The 25160-nt window shown below is 36.7% G+C and overlaps 1 protein-coding gene across 3 annotated transcripts in view; it reads left to right on the plus strand.

Annotated features, from left to right (window-relative positions):
- ARHGAP10 (Rho GTPase activating protein 10) overlaps nt 1–25160 on the plus strand; it is a 140765-nt gene that overhangs the window by 70644 nt on the left and 44961 nt on the right. For 2 of the 3 annotated variants that reach the window (XM_021396393.1, XM_021396392.1), the window contains exons 11-18: nt 20–101; nt 1177–1219; nt 2158–2223; nt 7724–7798; nt 14844–14931; nt 15855–15913; nt 18267–18372; nt 18998–19157. In XM_021396393.1, the coding sequence (XP_021252068.1) occupies nt 20–101; nt 1177–1219; nt 2158–2223; nt 7724–7798; nt 14844–14931; nt 15855–15913; nt 18267–18372; nt 18998–19157 (679 nt within the window). The remainder of the gene's footprint in view (nt 1–19; nt 102–1176; nt 1220–2157; nt 2224–7723; nt 7799–14843; nt 14932–15854; nt 15914–18266; nt 18373–18997; nt 19158–25160) is intronic. The other variant, XM_021396394.1, reaches the window with a different exon arrangement.

Below are 25160 nucleotides of genomic sequence, written 5' to 3' on the forward strand. Positions count from 1 at the left end.
TTACTCTATGTGATTGCAGGCCTGGAGTCCCTGTGACCATGCAGGCCTTTTCTGAGGAGGACAGGAAGCTGTGGATGGAAGCCTTGGATGGTAAAGAAGCTGTAAGTGATATATTTTTATGTTCAAATGTACTGTAATGGAGAAATCCCTCCTCCCTTTCTAACCGCATTTGTACCTTAATAAAGTGGATTTGTGTAGTTTACAAAATGATAAATTCAGTGAAGAAAGAATAAAAGTGAAATAAAAGGAGAGATAAGTAAGTTGGTAAAGCTCAGTGTCAATGTACATTAATGCTGATATGAAGTATATTTTTCTTTATAACAACACTGTTATTGTGAGTGATTTCCCATCACAGTGGTGATATTAGTATCGTAGAAAATGTCTAATATAAGCATGTTCACTGACATACTGTATTCCAGTGGCAGGACTTGCACTAGTTAGTTATGTGGTATTATCTTTTTAAAAACTAGATGAAAAAAGATATCTGTGTCCTTGGTAAAAAGCTAAAGTTTGCTTAATATCTTCTTCACACCAAGAAATGGGTGTAAGGTGCAGAACTGAAACACAGCAACAGATTTTTCTTACAGTTGTAAATGTTACATTTGTCTTATAGGCCAAAAATAATGATGCTTCCCAGTCAGTGACACAGACGTATCTCTGTCACATTAGTTGGCTACTGGTGATTTTAACAGTACATTTTATTGATGTTGTTACAAAGATCTTTTTTAATCTGCAGAGGTATTTACTGCCATCACATATTGTCTGTAAGCTGTCCAGTCAACTTAGAACTTCTGGAAATGCTGAACTGGGACATAACTCCCAGGAATCGGCAAGTGATTTCATTGAACTGTGAGAAATTAATCTGCAGAGAACCACAGGAGTCTGGAACACTCAAATCACAACTCATTTTAGTAACTACAACTACTCTTGTTCTTCTCAATAAGGAATCACATTTGCTGAGAATTTTTGAAAATCTTAGTTCCTTAAAAACTCCAGGTCTCTACTTTCTGAGGAGGTAGGCGGCTTTTGTCCTACAGTTTGGTGATGCTTCTTAGCTATAATCCAAGAATCTATATATACAGCTGTATCTGTGCCTACTAGGCATTAAGATAGGGAGTGTTTTGTTTCTGGTTTCATAAAATTCTCTGATTTGTCTTTCTACTCTTTCTTTGTTAGCTGTTCATCAATTTCAATAAAGCAAATGCAAAACAAGAGGGAAGTAAGTATCTGAATATGACTTTATAAGCAATTGGAGCTGAAAATAATGGTTAATTTAAAAGGTACTGAATGCGTGTATTTAAAATGTAAACTATGTAATGTGGAAGTAGAAGAGACAGCTTTCTTTAAATAATCTTAGGTTTCTTCAGTTAGTAAAGTACATAAGTGAAAACAACTATCCTTCTTGAATTTTATCAGAGAATTTATGCTTTAATTATTATTGTTGGATAAAGCTGGATCCTGGTGTTTATTAATAGAAGTTTTTCCACAGATTTTTATTATAGCAGTGCAAGACCAGGTCCCCAGAAGCAAGAAAGCCAGATGTTGGCAGGAAGGGCAGTTTTGCAGTATAAGCTTTTAAATGAAGTTTTTATGTGAACAAAGAGAGTAAGATAGGAACTACAAAGTAATGCTGGATCTCAGCTGTTGTTCTGTTAATGCAGCTGCTTCTATCTAGTCAGATCCTTAAATGCTGTGAAATGATATACATGTGTCTTGTATCCTTAGTGTGGGAATTCCTTTGGCTTTGGATAGGCCTCAGTTAAAACCGTGCTGTTGATGTTTTTTCATCGTAAGTGCTTCCTTGTCCCATTTGGTTAACTCTCTCAGATGTTGTCAGTGTTGCAGTAAGTACTGTTAAATTCCATTTTGCATCTGCCAACAGATGTACCTAATTAGAGATCTCCTTCTTCTAAGGCTGCCGTTTTGTATAGATGCAGTGTAGCTTCTATCACTAGAACATGCTTTTACTTGGGCTAGGTGGGAATGTGGGAGAGAAAAGAGGTATTTCTCTAGAAAAAAAAAGAAGTATTTATGTTCCAGAATATTAACATAGTTTTGCCTGAGAAGTACTAGTTATTAAGTTCTGTCTTATTTTTTCAGTGAAAGACGTAGTTATAATGGCATTTTAAAACTTTTCAAACTCTTTTTTTCTTTTAGGTGCACAGTTGGATAAGATAGGGTTCACAGTCATCAAAAAGTGCATCAGTGCTGTTGAAACACGAGGTAATGATAAACCCAACCAAACGTTCCTGTTTATGGAGAATGAAGCGGTTGGTCTGCTTTCAGACCATGTGATGTAGTTTCCTTGCAAATCTCTGTGAAAGACTACATGGTAGAGATTACACTGGCCAGTGCAGGAGCTCTCTTCTGTGCAGTTCTAGGCTTTTAAGTATGGTTCTCCTTCAACAAATGTGCTTTCAAGAAATGCTCCAAAGGGGGTAATATCTCTTCCATTAACAAAGGAAGCCAATACTGGTGCACAACAACTAAGATAATACCCTAAATCTTGAAGGGAATTCCCATACCTTTCCTTTGTTGTTGGAATAGACAAATCAATTTTAGTATTCCATTTGCTGACTTTGAATGAAGCTTATCTGTTCAAACACTGAAGAAAGAAGGATAAAAGCTAAGGAGGCAAGTGAAGAGCAAAAGTATTGAAGTACCTTTCTGGGAGTTAGAATCTTACACCAGAGGCAAGGATGCCATTAGGCTTACTGTTATGTACACTTCAAATTTGGAGACAAAGGAAAAAGATCTATGTGCAGACAGTGTTCAAGAAGTATTTATTGTTTGTACTGTGGAAAATATTTAAGGAAAATAAGTCAGTATTCAATAAGTATTTCAGTTCCCAAGGTTCCAAGAATGGATTTAGGTGAGCTACTGCTATCTTTCAAGGATTTAGCAGTCCACATATCTTTGGTTCAGTGAAGTTGATTCATCCATAGAATTTCAAGGAGTATAGAAGATTTTCAGCTTACAGATTCTAAACATAGCATCAACTGCATTAAAAAGCAAACAAACAAAAAAAAACCTCGGCAAACAAAATATTGAGTTCATATGTAGATTGCTCTGAAAGTAATGCCTCCTATTTATTTCCATGGAAAGTACTACAAATGCGAGAGCACAATAACACTAGTTGACAGAGCAAATTCTCAGCTACAAAACACTGTTTCTCAACAGTCACCACCAGTAGCTATGCGTTTTTGCCATTGATTAACAGGAGCCTGCATGCCATACTTGTAAAAATCTGCACCATTGGAGGTGACCCACCGTCGCTGTTGCCAGTGTTGAAATGCACTATATGCCACCTCAGTGTGCTTGCACCCACTGCTTGATCTCCAAGAATATTCAGCGTCAATGAATGTCAGTGGGTACCATTTCTTTCCTCATGGAGGAATTCAGTTCCACACCTTTGCTTCATAACACCCATCCATGTCAGATGTAATTTTGTCAGACTGCCCTACTGCTGCCATCTGTTGCACAGCAGCAAAATGTAACAATATCGGTAGGAAGGTTCAACCTCTACTGCCATACTGCCAACATCTGCCTCTGATGTCATGGGCCAGCATAATAAAATAGGAGGCATTACTTTCAGAGCAGCCCTTGTACGTGAGATCAACTAAAGCATTCCCAGAGGATGAGTTTATGTTTTCTGCAGGACCTTCTCTGGATATCTGCTGAGCTAAACACAAAGAGGGTCAGGAGAACACTCAGTTGTTTGCCTCACAAGGGTTCAACTGGAAAGTGGTACAGTGGTAAAGAAAATCTGTCTTTCAGATCTGCAGATTTTATACCTCTGTTTGTTTTTAAAACAATTTTTACTTGACTTTTTTTACTTTAATGATAGCATATCAAAGGCAAGTTATGTTCAACAGAAAAAAAGCAGGACAGATGCCTTTTGAGAGATTGTACTTGTGTGCCATCTTTTTATCTCTTTTAATCATAATGGGTGTGAGGTTGGTGTGGGTGGAAAGAGAGGACAGTCTAGTGTGGGAGGAAACTGAGAATAGTCTTGTCATGTCATAGCAGAAAGTCTGGTATTCAGAGGAGAGAAGAGCATAGCAGTGATACTGAACATAAACTTGTCAATGGCTGCTTAATTTTTCTCGGTTACATTCACTTTTACAAAGCCAAGAACGAAATGATTTGCTTTGAATGAAGAGAAAAATCTAAGATAGCATCTTGGTTAAAATATGTATTTGCTTCTGATTGAGAGTTCTTTTGCGTTGCTGGATAATAGCAGTGGCTGTGCTTTACCTAATAGAAGGTGCTGAGCTGTCAAGGCAATGTTATGCTGAGCTTGTCTGTCATATACGGAGCACAGTTCTGGATGGATGTGAATGCATGTTTTGTGTCTGAGAGAACATTTTGGGATTCTGTTTTGATTATTCCATTTTGTTTATAATTCTGACCTTAGAATAATGGAACAACAGTAAAAGTTTAAAGAAGCACAGAAGAGCTATTTGCTCCAGTGTTAAAGGTTCTGTGCATGTTTTTGTGAGTGTGTTGTTGCTTGTGAGTTGCTTGTTTTGTGAGCGTGTGGTAGGTAAGTGTGAGAATAGTAGCATTTGCCTTGATTTTAGCCCTACAGGAGCTGCCAATCTGAACTGTGGAGACAGATGGCAGTATTGAGCTATCTTTCTTTTCATGAGAATTAAAGAAGATGGTGAGGAGGAAGTAGAAAACCTTTTACAGGTAAAAAAACGAAATCTGGTATTACCTTGAGTTGAAACTGTCTCTTGTATGACTGTTTCTGCACTGTGGAATCTGATATAAACAGTTAAATCTGCACCTCCGTTAATAGCCTGTGTCAGGCACATGTTGCATGGCACCATGCAGTAAACTTACTTGACTGCAGACATATTTTCCTTACAATAGTCTAAATACTTTTTTACTTAAAATATCTTAATTTTCTAAGCATGTTTCACAAATCATGCACCTATTACTGAATTCTGGTATTGGAGAGCCAAGCAACTTTAAACTGTGTAAATATGAGAAAAATTGCACTGCAGGGCTTTACTGATCAGAGCTGCTAATAGTGACAAGTTGAGCCAGCAGATAGGACAGAGCATCAACATTTTAGTCAGTGGTAAGCTGTTCCTTGAAATGAGTCACCTTGTCAATTGTGTTCTGTAAATGCCAAGTATTATCAGTCTTTAGTATGCTGAAAATCTGAAATGTACAGATTAAATTAGAAATAGTACTGTTTCGATAGTACTTTTTTTGTTAGTATTTTAAATAAAGCATCATTTAATGGTATGTTTGAAGGTATCATTTAAAGCTATGTTGAAATATTATTTTATCTTTGCACTTCTTGATGTCGGTTAGCAATTAGCTGTGCTTTTTCAGGTTGATGAATTTGAAACTGATCAGTTATCTGGTAACCATTATCGCAGACTCATAATTATTGCTGGAAGACTGTGTAAGTTTCAATGTGCCGTAATTTCAGAGACTTGTGCATATTGTGTCTGTTTTAATATTGAGCAGTAGTTTCTGTGATTTGGTCTTAATTATTTTTAAGCCATTAAATGTATGTTGTGGACGTTTGGGGTCAGCACAGTTTGGTTCTTGTGAGTATTAATGTTAGTAACACAGGAAATGATGAAACAACTTCTGAGAAGTTAAAGCGGAGGCGTATTTGACTATGACAGTATCTTCAGCTTTTTAATTTCTTGCATATGATGCAGAAGGCTTGTTTTGTGGAATGTAGTGGTGGGCATCGTATTAAAAAAGAGTGATGCATTTTTTCAAAGAATTAAAAGGCTTACTGTTACTTTTGTACCAAAACTTTCCTGGACATACTTGCTGCTCTCAGAACAGATACCTAGTGCATCCTTGCTTGAAATGGACCAAAGTCTGTGTTTATTTTCCTTTAGTGTTGGCAGTCTGCAAGACTTGTATAGCATGCCATCACTGAGTTACTCTGGAGATCGCTGGAAAACATGCTTATCTGAGTTGATAACTTCATATTCTGAAAAGAGTAGTATTATGGCCACAACTGCTTTTTTGTTGTTTGCACACAGTTAAACTATGAGCATACTCTAGAGCTGTGGTTTTGATGACCACAGATGAAATTCTGGAGATCTGACTTACTGTGTTAATTTGAGCCAGTTCTGAACATGAGATCCAGCTGAAGGCTTAGCATTGTTACAGCAGTGCTGACATCCTGGAGAAATTAAAAGGCTGTTTTGCCCAGGTGGAACAATTGAGAGAAGTAGCAGCTACTGCCATAGCACATCAGTTTCCTCTGTCATCTGGGACAGAGATTTGTGCAGTACTAGCTGTGAGGAGTTCATCAAGATGTCAGAGATGGTTGAGGAGGTTGAAGGCTGTGTGAGGAAGAGGAGGGAGAGGGAGAAGAGGGAAAAGATTTAGCAAGACTAGGCAGGAGGAGGATGTAGAAAATGTGAATTTCTCGACGCCATACTTTTGCTTTGTATTATGGTTGTGTTTCACAGCAGTTTATTAAAGAACTGGTGGTTTTTACATACTTCATCTAGTACTTATTCAGGAAGAAATTTTTTCCTCATATGACTGGTTTTAATTTTCCTTCTCTGGGTTGAAGCAGTTTAGTGTTGAAACTGGGAATTCTCCACAAGTCTTCCTTTGCTGAAATATATTTTGAATAAGAATACCATGTAATTTGTCATTTGAAAAGAGTTCCTTGGTGGAGAAACACAGGTATTTTGTGACGTTTCTACTCTTCTAGGCCAATGTGAATATGGAAGCACAGTATGGTGGTATTTGTAGGTTTCTCCTTGTTATGTGGCCTCATAAACATCTGTGTCAGCTTCAGGACTATAATGTTTTACCTCCCAGTATACAGGCTCTGAAAATATACAACAGATAAAAAGACGTGGTATTGTCCCATTATCCTTCTCTTCCTCTTCTAATGCTCTCATATATCTTTAATGTATATTAAAATTTTTATTTCCCTGGGATAAAACCAAGTATGATGAAGAAAAGGAAAAGTAGGTGAAGAACTATGATATAAAGAGAATGCATTTGAGTGGAAAGAAATAAATGAAAGGGAGGTGATCCATTGTTTACATGGAATGATAGCAAGGGACTGAGAACATAGTGCTGTTTATGGCTACTGTATTAATCCCCAGCAAAACCAGAAGTACTGACCTCAGTCACCTGAGGTGGTGCTTCTGAACTTAACTCAGATTTGGACTCCAGTGGGTTGGAATGAGACCTCGAATCTTAAATGAAGAGCTTTTACAAACTTGAAAAAGCCTTGCTTTTGAGAACTGGTAATAGGCTCAAGTTTGTTTTATCCAAACTCTGTTTGTCAAGCATGTGTTTCGGGAAAAAAGCAAAATTATCCTTATTAAAGGAATCTTAATTTAGCATTTGTTGATCTGGTTCTTGCATTATTAGAATGTGGACATTGGTGCATCCAAAGTGTCATTTAAAAGTCTGAAAATGGTAATTGATTTTTTCAAGGAAAGATTAGTTCTTGTTTGCTCCTATTTCTGGTATCTGAAATGGAATCTTTTCCAGAAAATAATGTGAGTGTGCCTCAAAAACAGAGAAGAATGAAAGGATTCTTGCAGTGCTTTATTTATAAAGTTGTTCTCACAACTGTGTAAATAGTATGCAGTCTTTCTTACTTTTAGAATAATTTATTTGTTGCCTGCGGAAAAGTTTTAATGCTAAAATTGACTGTTATTGCTGTGTTTGATCTTCTGCCATTTTTTTCACTCCTTTTGCATAATAGGTATAAATGACCAAGGATTGTACAGAGTTGTGGGGGTGAGTTCAAAGGTCCAGAGACTTCTGAGTTTGTTGATGGGTATGCCTCTATTTTATGATCATTTTTTTCTCATATTTTATTTCATATTTGTTTTACTGTCTGTGTTTAAAATTGAAAGCATCTTCCTGTAATTGTTCTTTGCATGGGCCAACTCTAGTTTGCTTTACTCCATGAAAATTTTCCCTATAGCACTGTAAGGTCACCCCTCGTTGAGCACAGAGTACAAGATTACTTGGTAGGCATACAGTAAGTGAACTACTAAGGAATATGTAGGAGTAAATCATGGGCTTTTTGCAAGGTTAATACAAGTCAGGATGCACTTCTTTACTGTGCAGGTGACTGAGCACTGGCACAGGTTTCCTGGAGGGTATGGAGTCTCCTCCTTGGAGATCTCAGAAGCTGCCTGGACATGGGCCTGGGCAGCCTGCTCTGGGTGCCCCTGCTGGTGCAGGCGTTGGAGCAGATCATTTCAGAAGGTCCCTTCAAACCCCACCATTGTATGATTCTGTAAAATGGATTTAAAACAGCCTGAGTTTAATGGTCTGGTCAGATAATTCAAAATACCAAGTTTAATAAGATTTGAAGCTTGTTACTTCATTGTTTGATGTTTTCAACCTTCTCCCTTGTCTGAGATGTACAGGTGTTTGCTCATGTGTGTCTTTAGTTGATCATTGTGCAAAATAAGACATTTACGTTAAGCCCACTGGTGAGGAGCTCTTTGTTTTAAGAGGAGGAATACGGTATGTGTATTAATAATAATAACTATGTCTGTGCCAAGGTGGAGGGCAGATGGAAAAAGGATTTGTTTTAACAAAGTTAAGTAGTATAGCACTTATTTATGGCTAACATCTTAGACTGTATTATATCTACCTTTCTATGTTTAGCTTTTAACGTTTTTGATTCATAAAATTATTCTCAAAACTTTCTTCCTTCTGGAAATTTTGATGCATCGTTAGTCCCAGTGCCTGTAGTACTTTTGTTACTCTGCTATCCCTAGGGGGGGAAAAAAATAGTGTTGGCACCTGGATGAAATCCCTCATCTGCCTGATATCTCTCACCAAAGTAGTAGCCATGACTGCAAGATGTGCTGTGTTTCCCAATTTCTTGTCCTGAGCCTGACAGTACATGCAGTCAGACAAGACCACTGGGATTAGTTCATTTTTATAGAGCTTCCAAACCTGTCACTTGACAGCAAAGGTCTGATTCTCAGGAATTCATTGGTATGCAAAGAAGCTTGTTTGCAGTTTGCACCAGGCTCTTCTCCAGAACCATGCATGCTCCATCTGTGCTGATAACACAGTGTTCTTTGGCACTGCAAACTGGAGGAAGCCAGAAAGTGAATTCATTTCATTACCCCAGACATTATGTGAATGACAAAGCGCTTTTATATTATATGCTGCTGTCAGTTCAGTGCCACCTGTAAGACTTTTCCTTTTTTTTTTTTTTTCTCAAACAGGCTGTCTCTTCAGAAATGATAAGACATCAGGCTTGAGGGCCTGTATATCATATCAATCTGTCATAATGACCTTGCTAAATATTAATTTCTGGTATCTTACTTTAATCAATATTAACAGCACCCCGAAGTTCTTCATTTGTGCACGTAAATCTAATGCCCAAATCTTTAGAATATTGCAGCATAACATTGTTTAAAAAAAAAAAAAAAGAACTGGGATTAGTAACAATGACTGATATATAACAGATTCTCATGGTTGTTTATCTATGTTGGAGTTAGCCTCAGTAAACAGTAACCATTTTTATCCATTGACCATAGGAAAAAAACCTTACTGTCATTCAAAGAATCTCAATAAGATGCATTTAATACCATGACATGTTTTTCACTTTCGCACTTTCTGGCTTTCTTTGGGCGTGCAGGTCTGGCAGACAGTTTTTCCTCTCTGCCATTAGTCGTATCCAAATTAAATAGACTCAGGTTGCCAGTGGTTCAGTAGCAGCTGGAAGAGTTTAGTGGGGATTCCAGCATCTGTTTTGAGTTATTTTTTAAATTAGAAACATTTTTTCTCATTCCCAAGTTTCCTATAGTTATTTGAAGTGGGAAGAGTACAGTGGTATCAAGACAAGACAAAATGCCGAGCAGAGAAAAGTTTGGGTGCAAGCAGGTGCTCTTTTTCTGATGATTTGTTGAAAGCGATCCTATCTGTGCTCTTTATCTGTCTGTCCTCAGAGAAGAATAAAGAGGGTTTCTTTTTGATATACAGTAGTACAGAGAATTTAAAATGAGTGATTAATCTTTAATCCTTTGTCTCCGGGTGTACTCTTAGATACCCTTTTATATGAAAGCTCTGTTCAGAATCATGAAAACCTCATATTAACTTTTTGTATTTTAAAATGTTTGATAATATTTCAAAGTATTTTAAGATACCTGTCACTGACCATGAGTTTCACAGTCTGAAAGACCTGAAGTGCAGAAAAGTCTTCCTAATGGTAACCAAGGACATTAATAGCATGTAGGTTCTGTCTCTTTCTCTGACTATTTTCTATATAATTTGGTACCGTACACTGAAAGTCAAGTGAGTCTAAAGTCAACCAGTATGTTTACAGATCTGCTCTTCTAATTCTGTGAGTGCACAGATTTTCATTTTCAATGTTATAATTTAGTGAAAGAAAGTACTCTGTAAAATGAGGCTCAGTGAGGTTCAACAGTTAAAAATACAATTCTGCTTTAAAACCAAACAAAAAACCAACAAAAAAAAACCTGCAAAGACTTAATTTTTCAGTTAACTTAGTCCTTGAATTTTCACGTAACCTGCATTGTGCTATGTTATTCTACAAAGGCTGCTCTAGAAGTAGTGCCTCCTATTTCACTGTGTTGACTCACAATGTCAGAGGTAAATGCTGTGGTACAGAAGTAGAGGTTGAACCTTGCCGCCAATTTTCTGTTACATTTTCCTGCTGTGTGACAAATGGCAGCACAGGGGCAGGCTGACAAAATGATGTCTGACATGGAAGTGTGTATGAAACTGTCTTAGTTTCAGCTGGGATGGAATTGTCTTTAGTGTGTCATTGAATTCCTCCATGCAGAAAAAATGGCACCCAATGACATTAATTGACACTGAACGTTTATAGAGACCAAACAATGGATGTGAGCACAGTGACACAGTGGGTGGTACGTTTCAGCAGTGGTGACAGTGGCATGAAAGACAAGCCATGTTCTGGATTGCCATGCACAGCTGTCACATCATGAAATGAAGAGCATCTCGATCAGCTCATTAGCAAATTAAGACCATGGAGCTGTGTACAGAGCTGAATACTGGCTTCAGTGCATTGGGAACAATTGTGGTAGTTGGAATATTGTTAAGTTTGCTCTAGGTGGGTCTCACGAATGCTCGCACAAGAACAGAAAGAACACCGCATGCAAGTTTGTCAAGACCTATTGAACCAGTATGAGGCTGAAGGTGGCAGTTTCATGGGTTGCATCATTACCAGTTACAAGACATGGTGTCACTGCTACAGGCTAGAGTCAGAATGACAGTCCATGGAATGCTGACACATGAATTCCCCATTGAAGAAAAAGTTCAAGATGCAGCCCTCACCGAGTAAAGTGATGTGCCCTGACTATTGGGATAGGAAAGGGGTGATCCTTCTGGATTTCCTGGAACCCAGACAGACCTCAACTCTGACTGCTACATCACAACGCTGACTAAACTGAAGCCTCAAACTTCCACACCCTGTACCAGCTTGAAGACTGTGGAGCACGTTGCCGATCTTGGCTGAACTGTCCTACCACACCCAGTGTGTAGTCCAAGTTTGGCACCTTATGTCTTCCATCTGTCTGAGATGATGAAAGATGGACTGCATGGGCAACATTTTCCTAGCAACACTGCCATCATAGAAGCTGTGAAACAGTGAGTTACCTTCACTGGTGAAGATTTTTATAAGCACAATATGCAGGCTTTTGTTCATTGCTGGTGAAAATGCATAGCTCATGGTGGTGACTGTGTTGAAAATTAGTGTTTTATACTGGAGAATTTGCTCAACTAGGGTTATTGTGTTCTTTGTCTCTGTTCTAATTTCCATGGAAATAAATAGGAGGCATTACTTTCAGAGCAACATACATATTTTGCCACAGTAATCCTGTGTAAATTTGAATGACAAAGGCATTTGATAAATAAGGCACTCAGTACATTTCCAGGTAAATGATGTGTTAATCTGATGCCTCTGTGGAAACAGGAATACAACAAAGTTACAGAGCCATTAGGAAGCTCAGTTGTAGAAAAGCATAGGGGACCAATTCGTGTTTCATCTGTGGTTTATGTAGTAGTTCTGATGTTGTTCATTTCACACAAAATGCCTACATGTGTTTTGTGTAAGCTGCTAGGTAGGTCAGTTTTCATACAGAGCCTTGCTCATGTTGAAGTGACTAAGAACTTGAAGTTTCTACTGATAAGTTCAGTTTTGATTTCTGATACCTCCTTGTGTGGAAAATGCTGGACATTACACTTTGTAGAGGAAAACCTTATAGTTCCTTTGCTTTTTCAAAACAATTACACTGAATTCCTTATTATTTTATTATTTTATTATTTTATTATTTTATTATTTTTTTTACAGTTTGCATATATACCTACAGTGGGCATACCGCAAATGAAAGTAGAGAGTCAACTTCTAACCTTATTTTAGCAAACTGAACTGTTTTTATAAACTCAAACTCCCTTATTGTCATATCAGGAAGATATGCATGAAATTTAGTGTTGATCTGTCAAAATCTTTTCCATAAATATGCTTAGTGATTTTTATAGATGCACAATTCCCTTTTAATGCACAGTGGCTGCTATGCACACAAATAGCATGAAAACTAATGAAATAAGTTTTGAAATCTTGGTTGAAGTTCCAGATTGTATAGTGGTCTCGGATGTGTAGAGGGGAAAATGGAACAGGAACAGTCAGATTATATATTGTTGTGTACATATATGTTTACACAGGTATGTACGTGTATGGGGTAGTGAGTAGGGAGCTAAGTAGGGCAACTGTCAAACTAAAAGTATAAAAACAAAGTCTTTAATGAGTTTTGATGAGTTTCTGCAGTCAAAGTAAGGTTTGTTTGAAGTTGGTAGCATAGCCAAATTAGATTTTATTGCCCAGGAGATAATGAAGTATTTCAGCAGTACCTTATATTTTTTTAGTATGTTTGTTTTGGAATTGAGGCACTTGGGGTTTTTTTCATCATCAGTTTCATCACTACCAAGTTTTATGTAACTGAATATTTCCTTTGACTGTAAAGGAGTGCTGATGATTATGAAGCAGTTATTTAAAAACACTGGATAGGATATTATGTTGTGGTTTAATAATAAAATCCCCATAGATTTATCTACTTTCTGATGTTATGGCAGCTTTTATTTAATGAGTTTGGTAGAAAGGTTTTCTTTTCTAAGAAGAGAATTAGAAAGCAGGAGAAGCTAGCATGTAAAAAAGAGAAAAAATAGATGTTTTCCTAAGACAGTCTTGAGGATTTTGGGTAGTGGCTGACTGACTAGTAACAGTTTTGGTTGGAAATATAATCTGACTTCTATTTTATATGGGATTTAAATAATTGATATAATGAGGGAGAATATTCAGTTACAGAAATAATTGGTTGGCGCAGCTTTTAGAACAGAATTATTCAGTGCAGTAAAAGGACTACCCCTTTAATCAGGGCTCCTAATGTGATTTTTTTAAAATGTGTCTGCCATTTGTCTGGCAGGCAAAGTAACGAATGAATTCTGAGTTGTATGAACTGTTCAACACATAATCTATGTCATTCACTCTTGTTGTAGTTTACTGTAGCAACTGACAGGAACATGTAATGATAATAAAGCTTGAGCACTTGAAGTTTCAAAATATACTGGACTAATCTGGCCACATACCTGTGGTCTTGACTGCCAAATAACTATTGCTTCCTGTTTTAAGACTTATCTTTTTTTGTTGTTTTTAATTGCAAAACATTGCAAAACACTTTACAGTGCCTCAAAAAATCTTCAGCTGATCGATTCCAGTTCTGGACTTCCCAGTTAAAGAAAGACAAGGGAGAGGCCGGTTGAGAGCCACTAAGATGATTAGGGTGCTGGAGCATTTCCTGTACGAGGAAAAGGTCGAGAGATCTGGGAATGTTGACCCAAGAGAAGAGGAGACTGAGGGGAGATCATATCAATGCTTATAAATGTCTAAGGGGTAGAAGGGATTTGGATGGGACCAGGCTCTTTTCAGTGGTGACCAGCAGTAGAATAAGGGGCAATGGGCAGAAACTGGAGCTTAGAAAGTTCCATATGAACATGAGGAAAAACTTTACTGTGAGGGTTACAGAGCACTGGAACAGGCTTGCCCAGAGAGGTTGTGGAGTTTTCTTCTCTGGAGATGCTGAAAAACCACGTGGAACCTGATCTAGAGAACCTGCTTTATCACGCGAGTTGTACTAGATAACCTCCAGAGGTCTCTTCTAACCCCTGTGATTCAGACATATGTCAGTTCAGTTTGATCAGTCTTGTTTTGAGACTCTACCAACTAGACATATAAAAGAGAAATGGACAAACTGACATTGGCTAAAACTGATCAAGGGCAACATTCAAGCCATCTTGTAGAGGAATCTTACTGCCTTTTTCTACTTTTGGAACACCTCTTAAAGATTTTCATGCAGTAAAGATGATCATATTGCAGTTGGTTGGCTATTTTCATCATCAGTCCAAAATAACTGTTTCGAATGCTTGACACAGTTTTGCTTCTAAAGATTCTCAATGTATTTGTATTTTACATAACAAAAAGATAAGTTATCCTCAGCTTATCTTTTTGTAAACTGCTTATGTCCGTCTTTCTGTGCTTGTGTACATCTCTCTGTTTTATTAAATGTGTGAAAATCGCAATTGCTATATAGATCTTTTCATGTGAAAGAGATTTTTAATCCTTCATTACATAACAAAGTGGCACTAAAGTGCTTTTTAAAACAGAATACATAAATAAAATTTATAAGGAAGTTTAGACATTGTCATGTTGTATTAATTATTGTAAAAAAAAGTACTACAACTAAAAATACTACTGGGACAAACTGATTTAGCATCAGTTGTTTTATACCCCTCTTCAATTTCTGAATATTTTCTAGATGCAAAAACCTGCAATGAAGTTGACCTGGAAAACTCTGTAGACTGGGAGGTGAAGACAATTACTAGTGCTATGAAGCAATATCTGCGGTGAGCCTCTCTCTCTCACTTACTTCATCCATCAATTTTTTATATTAATTCTCATATGCTATGTGTTAAGAAAAGCAAATAATATAGCTTATGTTATTTTTTTCTTTTATGAACAGAGGTGCATTTTCTGCAAATACCATGTTTGCTATTTGTCTTGAGGCAAGCAGAATAATTAGCAAAACTAGTATTTATGTTAATGTGAAACATTGTTATGTTAGATGTATTGGAACTTCAGTGGTGGTTCAGAGATCTGAATTGTTAGTAAATTTGCTGAAAGCTGAGATTATTACAAGTGTTTTTTGCCTTTTTATGTTTTAATGTAGTAGAATGAAAAGGAGAAGGGTTATGAAATAACCACCTGAGTGTTTATTCCAGTATTTCGTAAGCATCATTGAAGTCAGCTTAATGAATTAAGGTTCTAACTAACAAACTCTGATGTTTGAACTCTCAATTGCATTATTCAGTACATTTTACATTGATGACTGAAGTTTTCAATTTTAATTTGCCTATTTGAAAGTCCTTAGTATGATTTGTGGAATGCTGCTGTTCAGCAAACTTAACTACAAAGCATTGGCTTGTGATTCTTTGTATTTTAAAAACCCTGACAAATGTTGAATTACATAATATGTAATTCCATGAAATGGTCTCAATATTGTACTTTGGAGAGGTGCTTACAATAGATGGGAGGCATCACTTCAGCTAGTGGAATATGAATGCAGATGTTTAGTCTAGTGTTCTTCATCCTTTCCTGATTTTTGTGTTTTCCATTTGTACTAGAAATCATTGAAAACATGGGCCACCATAGCAATGTTTTTTCCAGTGCAGGGACTATACTACTGGATATTTTAAAAGGTTTTCTGCTTTGAATAAATGCAGGTAGAATGGAATGTAAATACATTTGTTACATTATTCTTGTTTTACAGAAGCCTTCCAGAGCCACTGATGACGTATGAGTTGCATGGAGAATTCATCATTCCTGCCAGTAAATATCTGACAGTAGTTCAAATAGAAATCTTTTCTTATAGTACTGTTGTAGCCTGAGAAGCATGTGCAAATGCAGTTTCAGAAAAAAAAAATTCTTCAACCTAGTAAAAATACAGGAATAAGAAATAATAGAAGTTTTAACAAAATAGGAACTTTAATGTGTGTTCAGCTCTACTGTGTTTCACATATGATGTATGTAGTGACAGACAAATTTGTGACAGACATAGCATAGCAAGTTTTTCACTTTTATTTAAAATTTTTTCAGTTATACATTCTAACTGTTCTTATTACCTTAATTATGTAATGATGAACATCTACTTGGACTGAGATTTTTTTAATTCGTTTTATAGAGTACGAGGCTTAGTAAAAGAAAATACACTAACTCAGTCTCATTTAAGTCTTTAAAGCACAGCTGCCTGACCCTTGTTTTCAGTGCCTTGTTAGGTCTGTATCCAGGCTGCCTTGAATGTTCCTCATGTATTAGCGGAAGAAAGGAATGAACAGGACAGATTACACTTTTGGCAGTTAAAACACAGACTTGGAAAAGACAGAACAGCACTTGTAGTTCATCTGTATGATATCTAATATACATGGAATTTTTTGGAAGAGGACTGAGGGAAACAGTATAAGAAATTTTTGGCAAAGTATCAAACAGATATCTAGATGATTTTCTTTCCAGCCTGTAGCGCTTCTGGCAAACCATAGAAAGCAAAATTAAAATAAACTTTGAGACAATTGTTTTATCTTCTTCAGTTTGCTTTAATGACTTTTTTCAAGACTGTAGAATGTGTTTGTTTGTAGTCCTTAATTCATAATGAGAATTAGCCCATGCAATTAATTGCCAAAACACATTTCAGAAGGCAAGTACTTAAACAAAATTCAAGATTTGATTACCTAAATGGTAAGTCTGCCCACTAGGATTGGAAAGGATTAAATAAGTAATTTCTTGATCTATGAAGTTTTGCCAGCAGTTTCTCACTGTATTTTCTCTTCTCTATTTTGTAGTCACCTTCATTAAAAAAATCATTCAAAGTTACACGTTTCAAACAGTATACTGTTCAAAAGTAGTAAATAATTTTCTTGAGAGGCTGTGTTAAAGTATAGTTAAAAATAGGTATTCGGTGTTGTTTCCTATGTTTGCTATAAAAAAAAATAAACAACCAGCAGGAATAGAAAGGAATATCCTTTTCTCTGAAACTATTCTATATATATTAAAAAAAAAAGCCAAGATAAAAAGGTTCTTCTTCCAGTTTTCCTTTCTTTATATGCATCATGATAGATTGTAATTGTATGAGCTTTGACTGTATCTTGTGATTAAGTTGCTTAGCTGTCCTTTAATTAGGGCTTGTGTTTTCACATGCATATAAGGTATTCTTGTTTTAAAGAAGGCTCAAGTTTTTATGGCTGTCTGGACTTCGATTAGAGCTAAAGATTTTGTGTTTTGGTAACCTTTTATTTTGAAATCTATGCGGGGATGTTCACTGCAAAAGAATAGAAAAGCATCCCTAAAATGCATAGTAATGTGCAAAGAATAATAGTAAAAAATCTTCAGCAGTGTGCATAGAAGAAAGATGTTGGGTATTTTATATATGAAATACACTTAGCAATTAACATTGCCTTAGATTAAAATGGGACCTAATGAGCAGTCAAAACTTCTTGCATTCTCAGTAGGTGCTAAATTTTTCTGTTTATATACCTTTTACTAAGTATATTGTATGCAAGAGAAATGCTTCCACCCTTCTCACAAGGCACTGTTCAGTTGTAATTTTATGATTTAATATGATCTTGACAAGTGGGAAGGTGGTTTGTTTCCACTTTTTACAAATTCTTATTTTCATCTGTGTACTAGCAAAACCTATAGAAGCAGAAGTTATTTAATTCTACAGAACAAAAATTAAAAGGCCCTTGCTTTATTGTTGCTTTCTCTGGGCTATATTGGAGTAAGATGCTATTGTTATTCAGAAGCCTTTATTGTAGTAATCTCTCTCAGTAGGTTTTTTTTTGTGTGTGTGTGTGTGTGTGACTATTCTGTGTCTTCAGAGGTCATTAGTTTTGTCTTTCTGAGCAGATTAATCTTCTGCAAGTGTTGTCTTACACAGCTTCTAATGCGAGGTAGCATAGATGCAGTACTATTAGTTTCATAGTACCAGCAAAATTGAATTCTCGTGATGAGGGCTATCAGCTAGCAATGCTAAAATGTATAGTAGAATATGTAAGTTGAAGCAAAGTATGTGCAGTATGATTCTATGCAGGGGTGGAAGAACCTTTGTTTTTCTGTTTTGTTGTTGTTGTTGTTTATTTTATTATTACTATTTTTTTTTGAAGTGCTTATTTGTTTCTGTGTCCTATAGAAAGTGGGAGTCCTGAATCTCGAGTTAATGCTGTACACTTCTTGGTCCATAAACTCCCAGAAAAGAACAAAGAGATGCTGGACATTTTGGTGAAACATTTAGCAAAGTAAGTGTTATAACCTGCTTTTGTGCCTTGTCAGAACCCTTGTCCTTATCTTTCTTTAACTGCAAAGAGCCTAGTAAGTGTGGCTGGAGCTGAAGCCTGTCTCGATGCTGTCATACACAATACCAAGAACCAAACGTGCAAAAGCAGACAAGACGTTTGACTCATACTGTGTATATTTTGGAGGGAAAGGCAGAAATCTAATCCGTTAATGAAGCCATGTAAGTATTTACTTTAGCAGTCCTGCCAGCAGTTGAGGGTTTGATTGAAGTGAGAAGGCGAACATTATACTTTCTCTTTGCAAATTCTGGCAAAGTGAATAGTGGAGATCTGTTAGCAAATTTAAGTTGGTTTCACACTTGCCCTGGTCCAAGGCTAAGTGCATTTTATATATTTAGGTTCAGAAAGAGGCTGCTTTTGTTTTTAAATTGCCAGTGGAAGAATGGCTTTTCTGTTTTCCAGTATTCAGTATGACTTTATTTGAAGAAATTTTGCAGAAAACAAACTTCTAAAACATGGATTAAGGAAATGTAGTGTTTTCATTTGTAAAGTAGACTGCAGTTTCCAACAGTAATGGAAATTTTTCATAACCTATTTCCTGTTTTTTCCTTCAATTCTTTTCTGAAAGTGTTTCAAAGCATGCCAAAAGGAATCTAATGACTGTGGCAAATCTGGGGGTAGTATTTGGACCAACCTTAATGAGGCCTCAGGAAGAAACTGTAGCAGCCATCATGGACCTGAAGTTTCAGAATATCGTTGTTGAAATCCTTATAGAAAACCATGAGAAGGTAAGTTTCGATACATCTCCATATTTCCGAACAGTGCTTAAAGTGGTCTGTTTGGATTAATGTTTTGCATGGAGTTAAAAATTAACGTTACAAATTAAATCTAAAGAATATCCCCTGTATACTGTACGATTTTGGCGATTTATACTCAATAAATATTCTGGTTCATTGTTGAACTGTCTTGTCTGAAAGCGTATTTCCTGGCAGTATCTGTGCTTCTGTGTGTATATTATGCAAACAGATTTTCATGATCATATTTGTGTATGTTTTATTTGTGAGAAGAAGTGATAAAAGACTGGAAAAGAAGCAGCCCAGGCTCGGTTTTTTGCTCTTATTTTAAGTATTTTGACCAAGGTTTCACTAAAGTAATTGTTCTGTGTCTTAATTTTTCACAGCGTTCACACAGTAAAAGAAGACTTTTCTGTACTGTGAATTTTTCGTGTAAAAAGCATTATGAGGGAGCTAGGCATTAACATTTCTTTTGTTTTCAGCTGAATATGTGTTATTTTAAGCCTTTGTGTTTGAGGTAATACTGAAAATAGAAATTGGTGCTGCTGTGGCAGCTGCCAGTTACTGAGATGATACAAGATACGGTCCAGAATATCTGCATGCAGTCTGGGCCCTGGAATTTAGAATAAATAAAGAAATCTTTTACTAGTGTCTCCTTGTTTGAGTGCTCCTTTAGAAGTCCTCCGTGACTAAGCTGATTTCTGGAACTGGATGTTTAAGATTTGAGATCCTCTGAGCTGGGAAGATATGCAGTATCTCCCTCATTCTTATTAAAAACAAAAATTAAGTAGAATAAAGTGCTGTGGAAAAATTCTAGCATCTGCTTTTCTTTCTCTCGTAAGCACTCTGAGCAGCGAAATCATTATTTCTTTTAAAGGTTAACGGTGTTGAAATTGGCTGTCTAAGTCAAGTCTTATCTACTTTAAATAACATCTGTCATAAGTTTTTCTTACAATATAGTTGTGCTGCCTCTCTGCATGGTACAGGCTAGGCGAAACTTCTTTTGGCATAGCTTTATCTACATGGTGTATTTTGTTGGCTTAGTTGACTTAGGGTGTGATGCTGCCCACGCATACACCTTGAGCAGATACAGTTCTTTTCTATTGGGAAATGATTCAGCAGCAGATGTGGCTTAAGTCCTACGAGAGAAATACTCCAAGAGGTGTAAGCCCTTTTTAACCTTGTAAATGAAGCTAAATGGTGCAGTAAGCTCATGATTTTATAGTTACTACAGTGACCACACAAATTAAGAAAAACTGAAGAGAGAGTGAGCAGATCCAAGGTGTTTTAATGGCATATGGAAGCTGGGTTTAGCTCTGCCTATTAAAATCATTAGATCACCACAGATTAGCACCAGCTTATTGGTATGCCTACTCAGTCACATGCCCTTAGAAGCAGGAGATCAGTTTCAAATTTGAAACATTAGTTGTGCTGGCCTTTCTGGCTCCTCTGAAAATGTGGAAGAGCAAAGAACTGAAAATGCATCAAAATGATATTGCATCATTTTCCATAACTTCTTGTCTTCATGTCTTCTTTAGAACTGGAAGGCTGTAATTATTTTGAAGAGATTTCTGTCTTTTCACTGTAATTTCTAACAGTGAACTTGCCATCAGTGGTCTACCTGCAGCAACTTCTCTTCCACACTAGATCCCGCACTACAGGGAAGGAGGCCCTGAGTATAACCTCTGTGTATTTATACTTTGTATATTTATATTTTACAGCAAAGGCAAAGAAGTGTTATATTTTAAAACATATTGAGAATTGTATAGTCAGATTGAATATATTGCCTTTAAAAGTGAATCTTCTTCTCTTAGGACAGACCAAGGAAATACTGTTATCAGCAAACGGGCTTTTTGACAATCTGTTCATTTTAAATTATTTTGAATTTTTATGAATTTCAGTCTTTCTAAGCATTTTGCGTTATGATTTTATTTGTTTGCTTTAAAATCTCTGGTGAAGTCTGGGAAAAATCACCAGCTCTAAGTTAGATACTTTAAAACATTTCATCAACCACTATTCTGATAATTTTCACAGAATTATTTAAGTTGGAAGAGACCTTTAAAGGTAATCTAATCCAGCTCTTCTGCAATAAACAGGGACAACTACAGCTAGATCAGGTTGTTCAAAGCCCCATCCAGCCCCTGACCTTGAGTGTCTTCAGGTATGAGGCATCCACCATATCTCTGGGCAGTCTTCTCCAGTGCCTCATCACCCTCATTGTAAAAAACTTTTTTCTTATATCCAATCTAAATCTCCCCTCTTTTAGTTTGAAACCATTTCCCCTTGTCCTATCACACAACAGACCCTGCTAGAGAGTCTGTCCTCGTCTTTCTTATAACCCCCCTTTAGATACTTAAAGGCTGCTTTCAGGTCTCCCCAGAGCCTTCTTTTCTCCAGGCTGAACGTATCATCTTGATGCAGTACTCCAGGTGAAGTCTTGCCAGTGTAGAGGAGCAGGATCACCTCCCTCTGCCTGCTGACTATGCTTCTTTTAATGCAGCCTAGGGTACAGTTGGCTTTCTGGGCTGTGAGGGCATTTTTAGCAGCATCTACTAATATAAGCCAAATCTGGAACTGTGGAAATGTGATGGAGTCAAGATGGAGGCATACTGACAGAAACTTAAAGCAACACTTCAAGGTTCATGTCTGTGTCATTTATGTCTCTGGCAGACTGCAGAGAGCATCTATTTTTCCCCGTAGCAAATGAAATGGTTAAAAAACTTCCAAACTGTAGAAGCAATAGCCATTGTCATTTACTATTTAAATACAGGAACTTGGTAAGCCAAGTGGTAAAAATGTTCACTAACACATTCTCTCCTAATTAGAGAATTTCAATGTAGTTTATATATGGGAACCTGGATATGGAGATTTGCCCTGAGATAGGAATATCTTCCTTAGTGCATAAGCCGTTTTTGGTCTTGTTTTTTTTAAGCTATTTTCCTGCTAGCTAGAAACCAACAAGTGCAATTTTCACTTGTTTAAAGTCTGCATACATACTTCCAAACCATGGCTATGAACCAATTGTAGTAGATGGAGGACAGGATGTTTTGCGAAGTTAAACGAGTGCTGAGATTTGAATGCTGGACACTAGGTTGTGCAGCAGATGTCACTTGAGGGGCACTAGAATTGCACAGTCATTAAGACTACAAGGAGAACAGAATAGAATTAAGGAAATAATTGTTTAGCTTTTGTTCTTGTCACTTGTGGATAAATCTCTTCTTTGCAGAGTATTTCTCAGTCTCCAGGCAGAAGATGAGCTGCAGAAAGACATTTCTACTGTGAAAGAAAAAGCAAAAGATAGTTTCAAGCTGATATTTTATCCAGGACACTCAGAATCACTAGTTGTGGAAAAGAGGCTGGTTCAGAGGAGAATAAGACTTATGAATTGTCTTGCCTGCATCTGCCATATAGCTCTAGGGGGAGGCCAGCCAGATATGCCAGAAAAAGTAGAAGCATGTTCAGCTTTGATAACGAATGGACTGTTTCGCTTGAAATTGTGATGTTTTTTGCTGTCTGGCTGTACACACTCTTGATCTCCTTTGATTTGCAGGTACTTAATATCAGTGTAATTTCATATTTGGCGGTCTTGTCCTCTTTTACTTTGCCGTATCTGTCTGGTTGTTTTTGATTTCTGTGACCTATGTCCTTCCCTTTGCTAAAAAAGCATCAAGAAATTCATGTTTGTGTCTCACCATCGCGTTCATTTTACACCGATGCTAAACTTTTCCTTGATTTTCACTTTCTGAGTTAATGAACTCAGGGTTACTGCAGCTGTGTTTGTATAGTGCCTGGAACAATCTTTGCTTGGTCTTTAGGTAATCCTGCGATGAATCGTGATAGTCAGTTTAAACCAAAACATCTTTTGCTTTCTTTTCCTAGCTTCTCCTAAATTAATTTCAGGGGTATAAATTAGTTTTTCTTGCCAAGGGTTTCACAGGCTGGAAATCCTGGTCTTCTCAGGTCTTCCAGTCTTGCTTTCTGACTTGCACTGAGGAAGAATAGCAGTACACTTCATAACTGCCTGAATAGCGTGCACGTGTTCTTGCTGTTCATTGTAATATTTTGGGATCTCATTGGAATGAATGTCACTATTCAGAGGGGTTATTTATTTGCCATTGAGAGATGCCTCAGTGGTAACATGAGCCATTTTGGTTTCTCAATTCTCTGAATATTATTTTAAGGGGAAAAAAAAAGGCTAAGGAATGAAAGAAGATGAGGGAGGAGGTTGGAATAAAAAAATCTCAGTGGGACTGGAATACACAAACGAGTGTATGGGGGTGGAAAGAATAGTGAGTACAAATAGAAAGACTGCAAAAACAGAAAGAAGATGAAAATTGCAGTGAAAGTAAATTAGAAAAAAGAAAAGAGGGGGACTTGACAGAAGTCTGTTAAAGGAGACTGGAAAACCAGAGTCTTCAGAAAGGGAATAGGCACAGTAAAGCATAACATTTTTGTTTTTTGTTTTTTAATTCTAACAACTTATAGGTAAGTTAGCTGAAAGGTGTTAGTTTTGAAAAACTCTATACTTCCAATAGAAATATTGTTTTCTGTATTCATCTATGTAGAAATGACAAAAATTTTACATACATTAGACAGAATATGTCTTTATTTAGTGTTATTTTGCTTAAAACAGTTGTATGGAGAAATTTTTGCTATGAAACATGTTTTAATTTTTTTTTTTTTTTTAGTTTAAATAGACCAATTTATAATTTTCTTTTTAAACTAAGTGGAAGAAATGCTACTGAGCTCTTAAGCCAACATCAACTTCATTCAGTAATATTTGGAAAATTCTTAGTCTTAAAACATATTACAGTACATAATACTTGCAGCGTTCATCAGATGGGAGAAATAAAAGCAAGTGAAGTCACATGTTCATCTGAGAGCAGGAAGCAGCACTCAGGTGTGTCCGTGTGTCTCCTCAGTGCAGCCACTGCATTTTTGAAGTGGTTCTGTTACAGGTAAATGTTTAAGAGCCTTCAGGGCATAGTGGCACTGCCATCCTCTAAACTAAGACTGTGTTTTGACATGGAAGCATGTCTTTTGAAATGACAGTAACTGGGCCATATGCCCAGAAATACTGTAGAGGACTTCTTTCAGGTTTTTTTTGCGCTGCTTTGCCATTGGCTGCAATGGAAGACCAAGAAGCAATGCATTGTAATTGTGGTGGTTTGCTGTGGTGTAGCAATTTGAAACCCACCCAAGCTGAATGTTTCCGAAGTCAACAAGCTTTTGACTTGAGGGGAAAAAAAATAAGTAAGTAATCTCCAGTAAAGCAGAATTTGCAAGGAAACAGCATTGGACTTAGTTTGGGAAGGTATTCAGCATCTGCTTATCTTCAAGCATGTAACTCATCAGAAGTGTCACTGAAGCTATTCCTGTAATAAAAGTGTGTGCTTTACTGGTTGTCTGGATCTAAAGCAGAAAGAGCTGCAGGCACAGCAAAGAACTTCTTCATGTTTTTGGGTGGAAGTGACAGCAGCTCTTTCATTCCACTATAGCATGTGCAAACTCTTCAAACCCATTCTTTACTCTATGGATAAAAGAAAGCCTTTCTATGTGAGATCGACATATGAAGCGTTAATTGACTGAAAATCTTTGTTTTGTTTAAAGACTACTGTTTGCTAAGTCTTAATGTAGTTTGTGCATAGTGAGAACACTGTGTATCAAAACTCCATTCATGTTTGTGACTGCAGATTTCATTGGTAAATAAAGCATTAAATTTGCAAGCTTTTTTCCTGTTTGCTTAGGTAAATAGATCCAAGTAGCATGCTGCCTGATCATTACTAATGACAGAATAGTGGGTAATAGTGTGATATACACTTGTGTTTTGATATGTATTCTTCAGAATTCTCCTAAGCTTTTGCCCTACCAAATGGGTTAGTGTATTTAAATCTATTTAACAGTTTTGAATAAATAAGATATGACAGGCAGCTGATGTTTATTTCCAATATGTTTGTATGTGTCCCATTTACATTAAGGAAGTGTCAGTGCTTCATT

Source organism: Numida meleagris, chromosome 4, assembly GCF_002078875.1.
Source record: "Numida meleagris isolate 19003 breed g44 Domestic line chromosome 4, NumMel1.0, whole genome shotgun sequence".
Classification (NCBI taxonomy): domain Eukaryota; kingdom Metazoa; phylum Chordata; class Aves; order Galliformes; family Numididae; genus Numida; species Numida meleagris.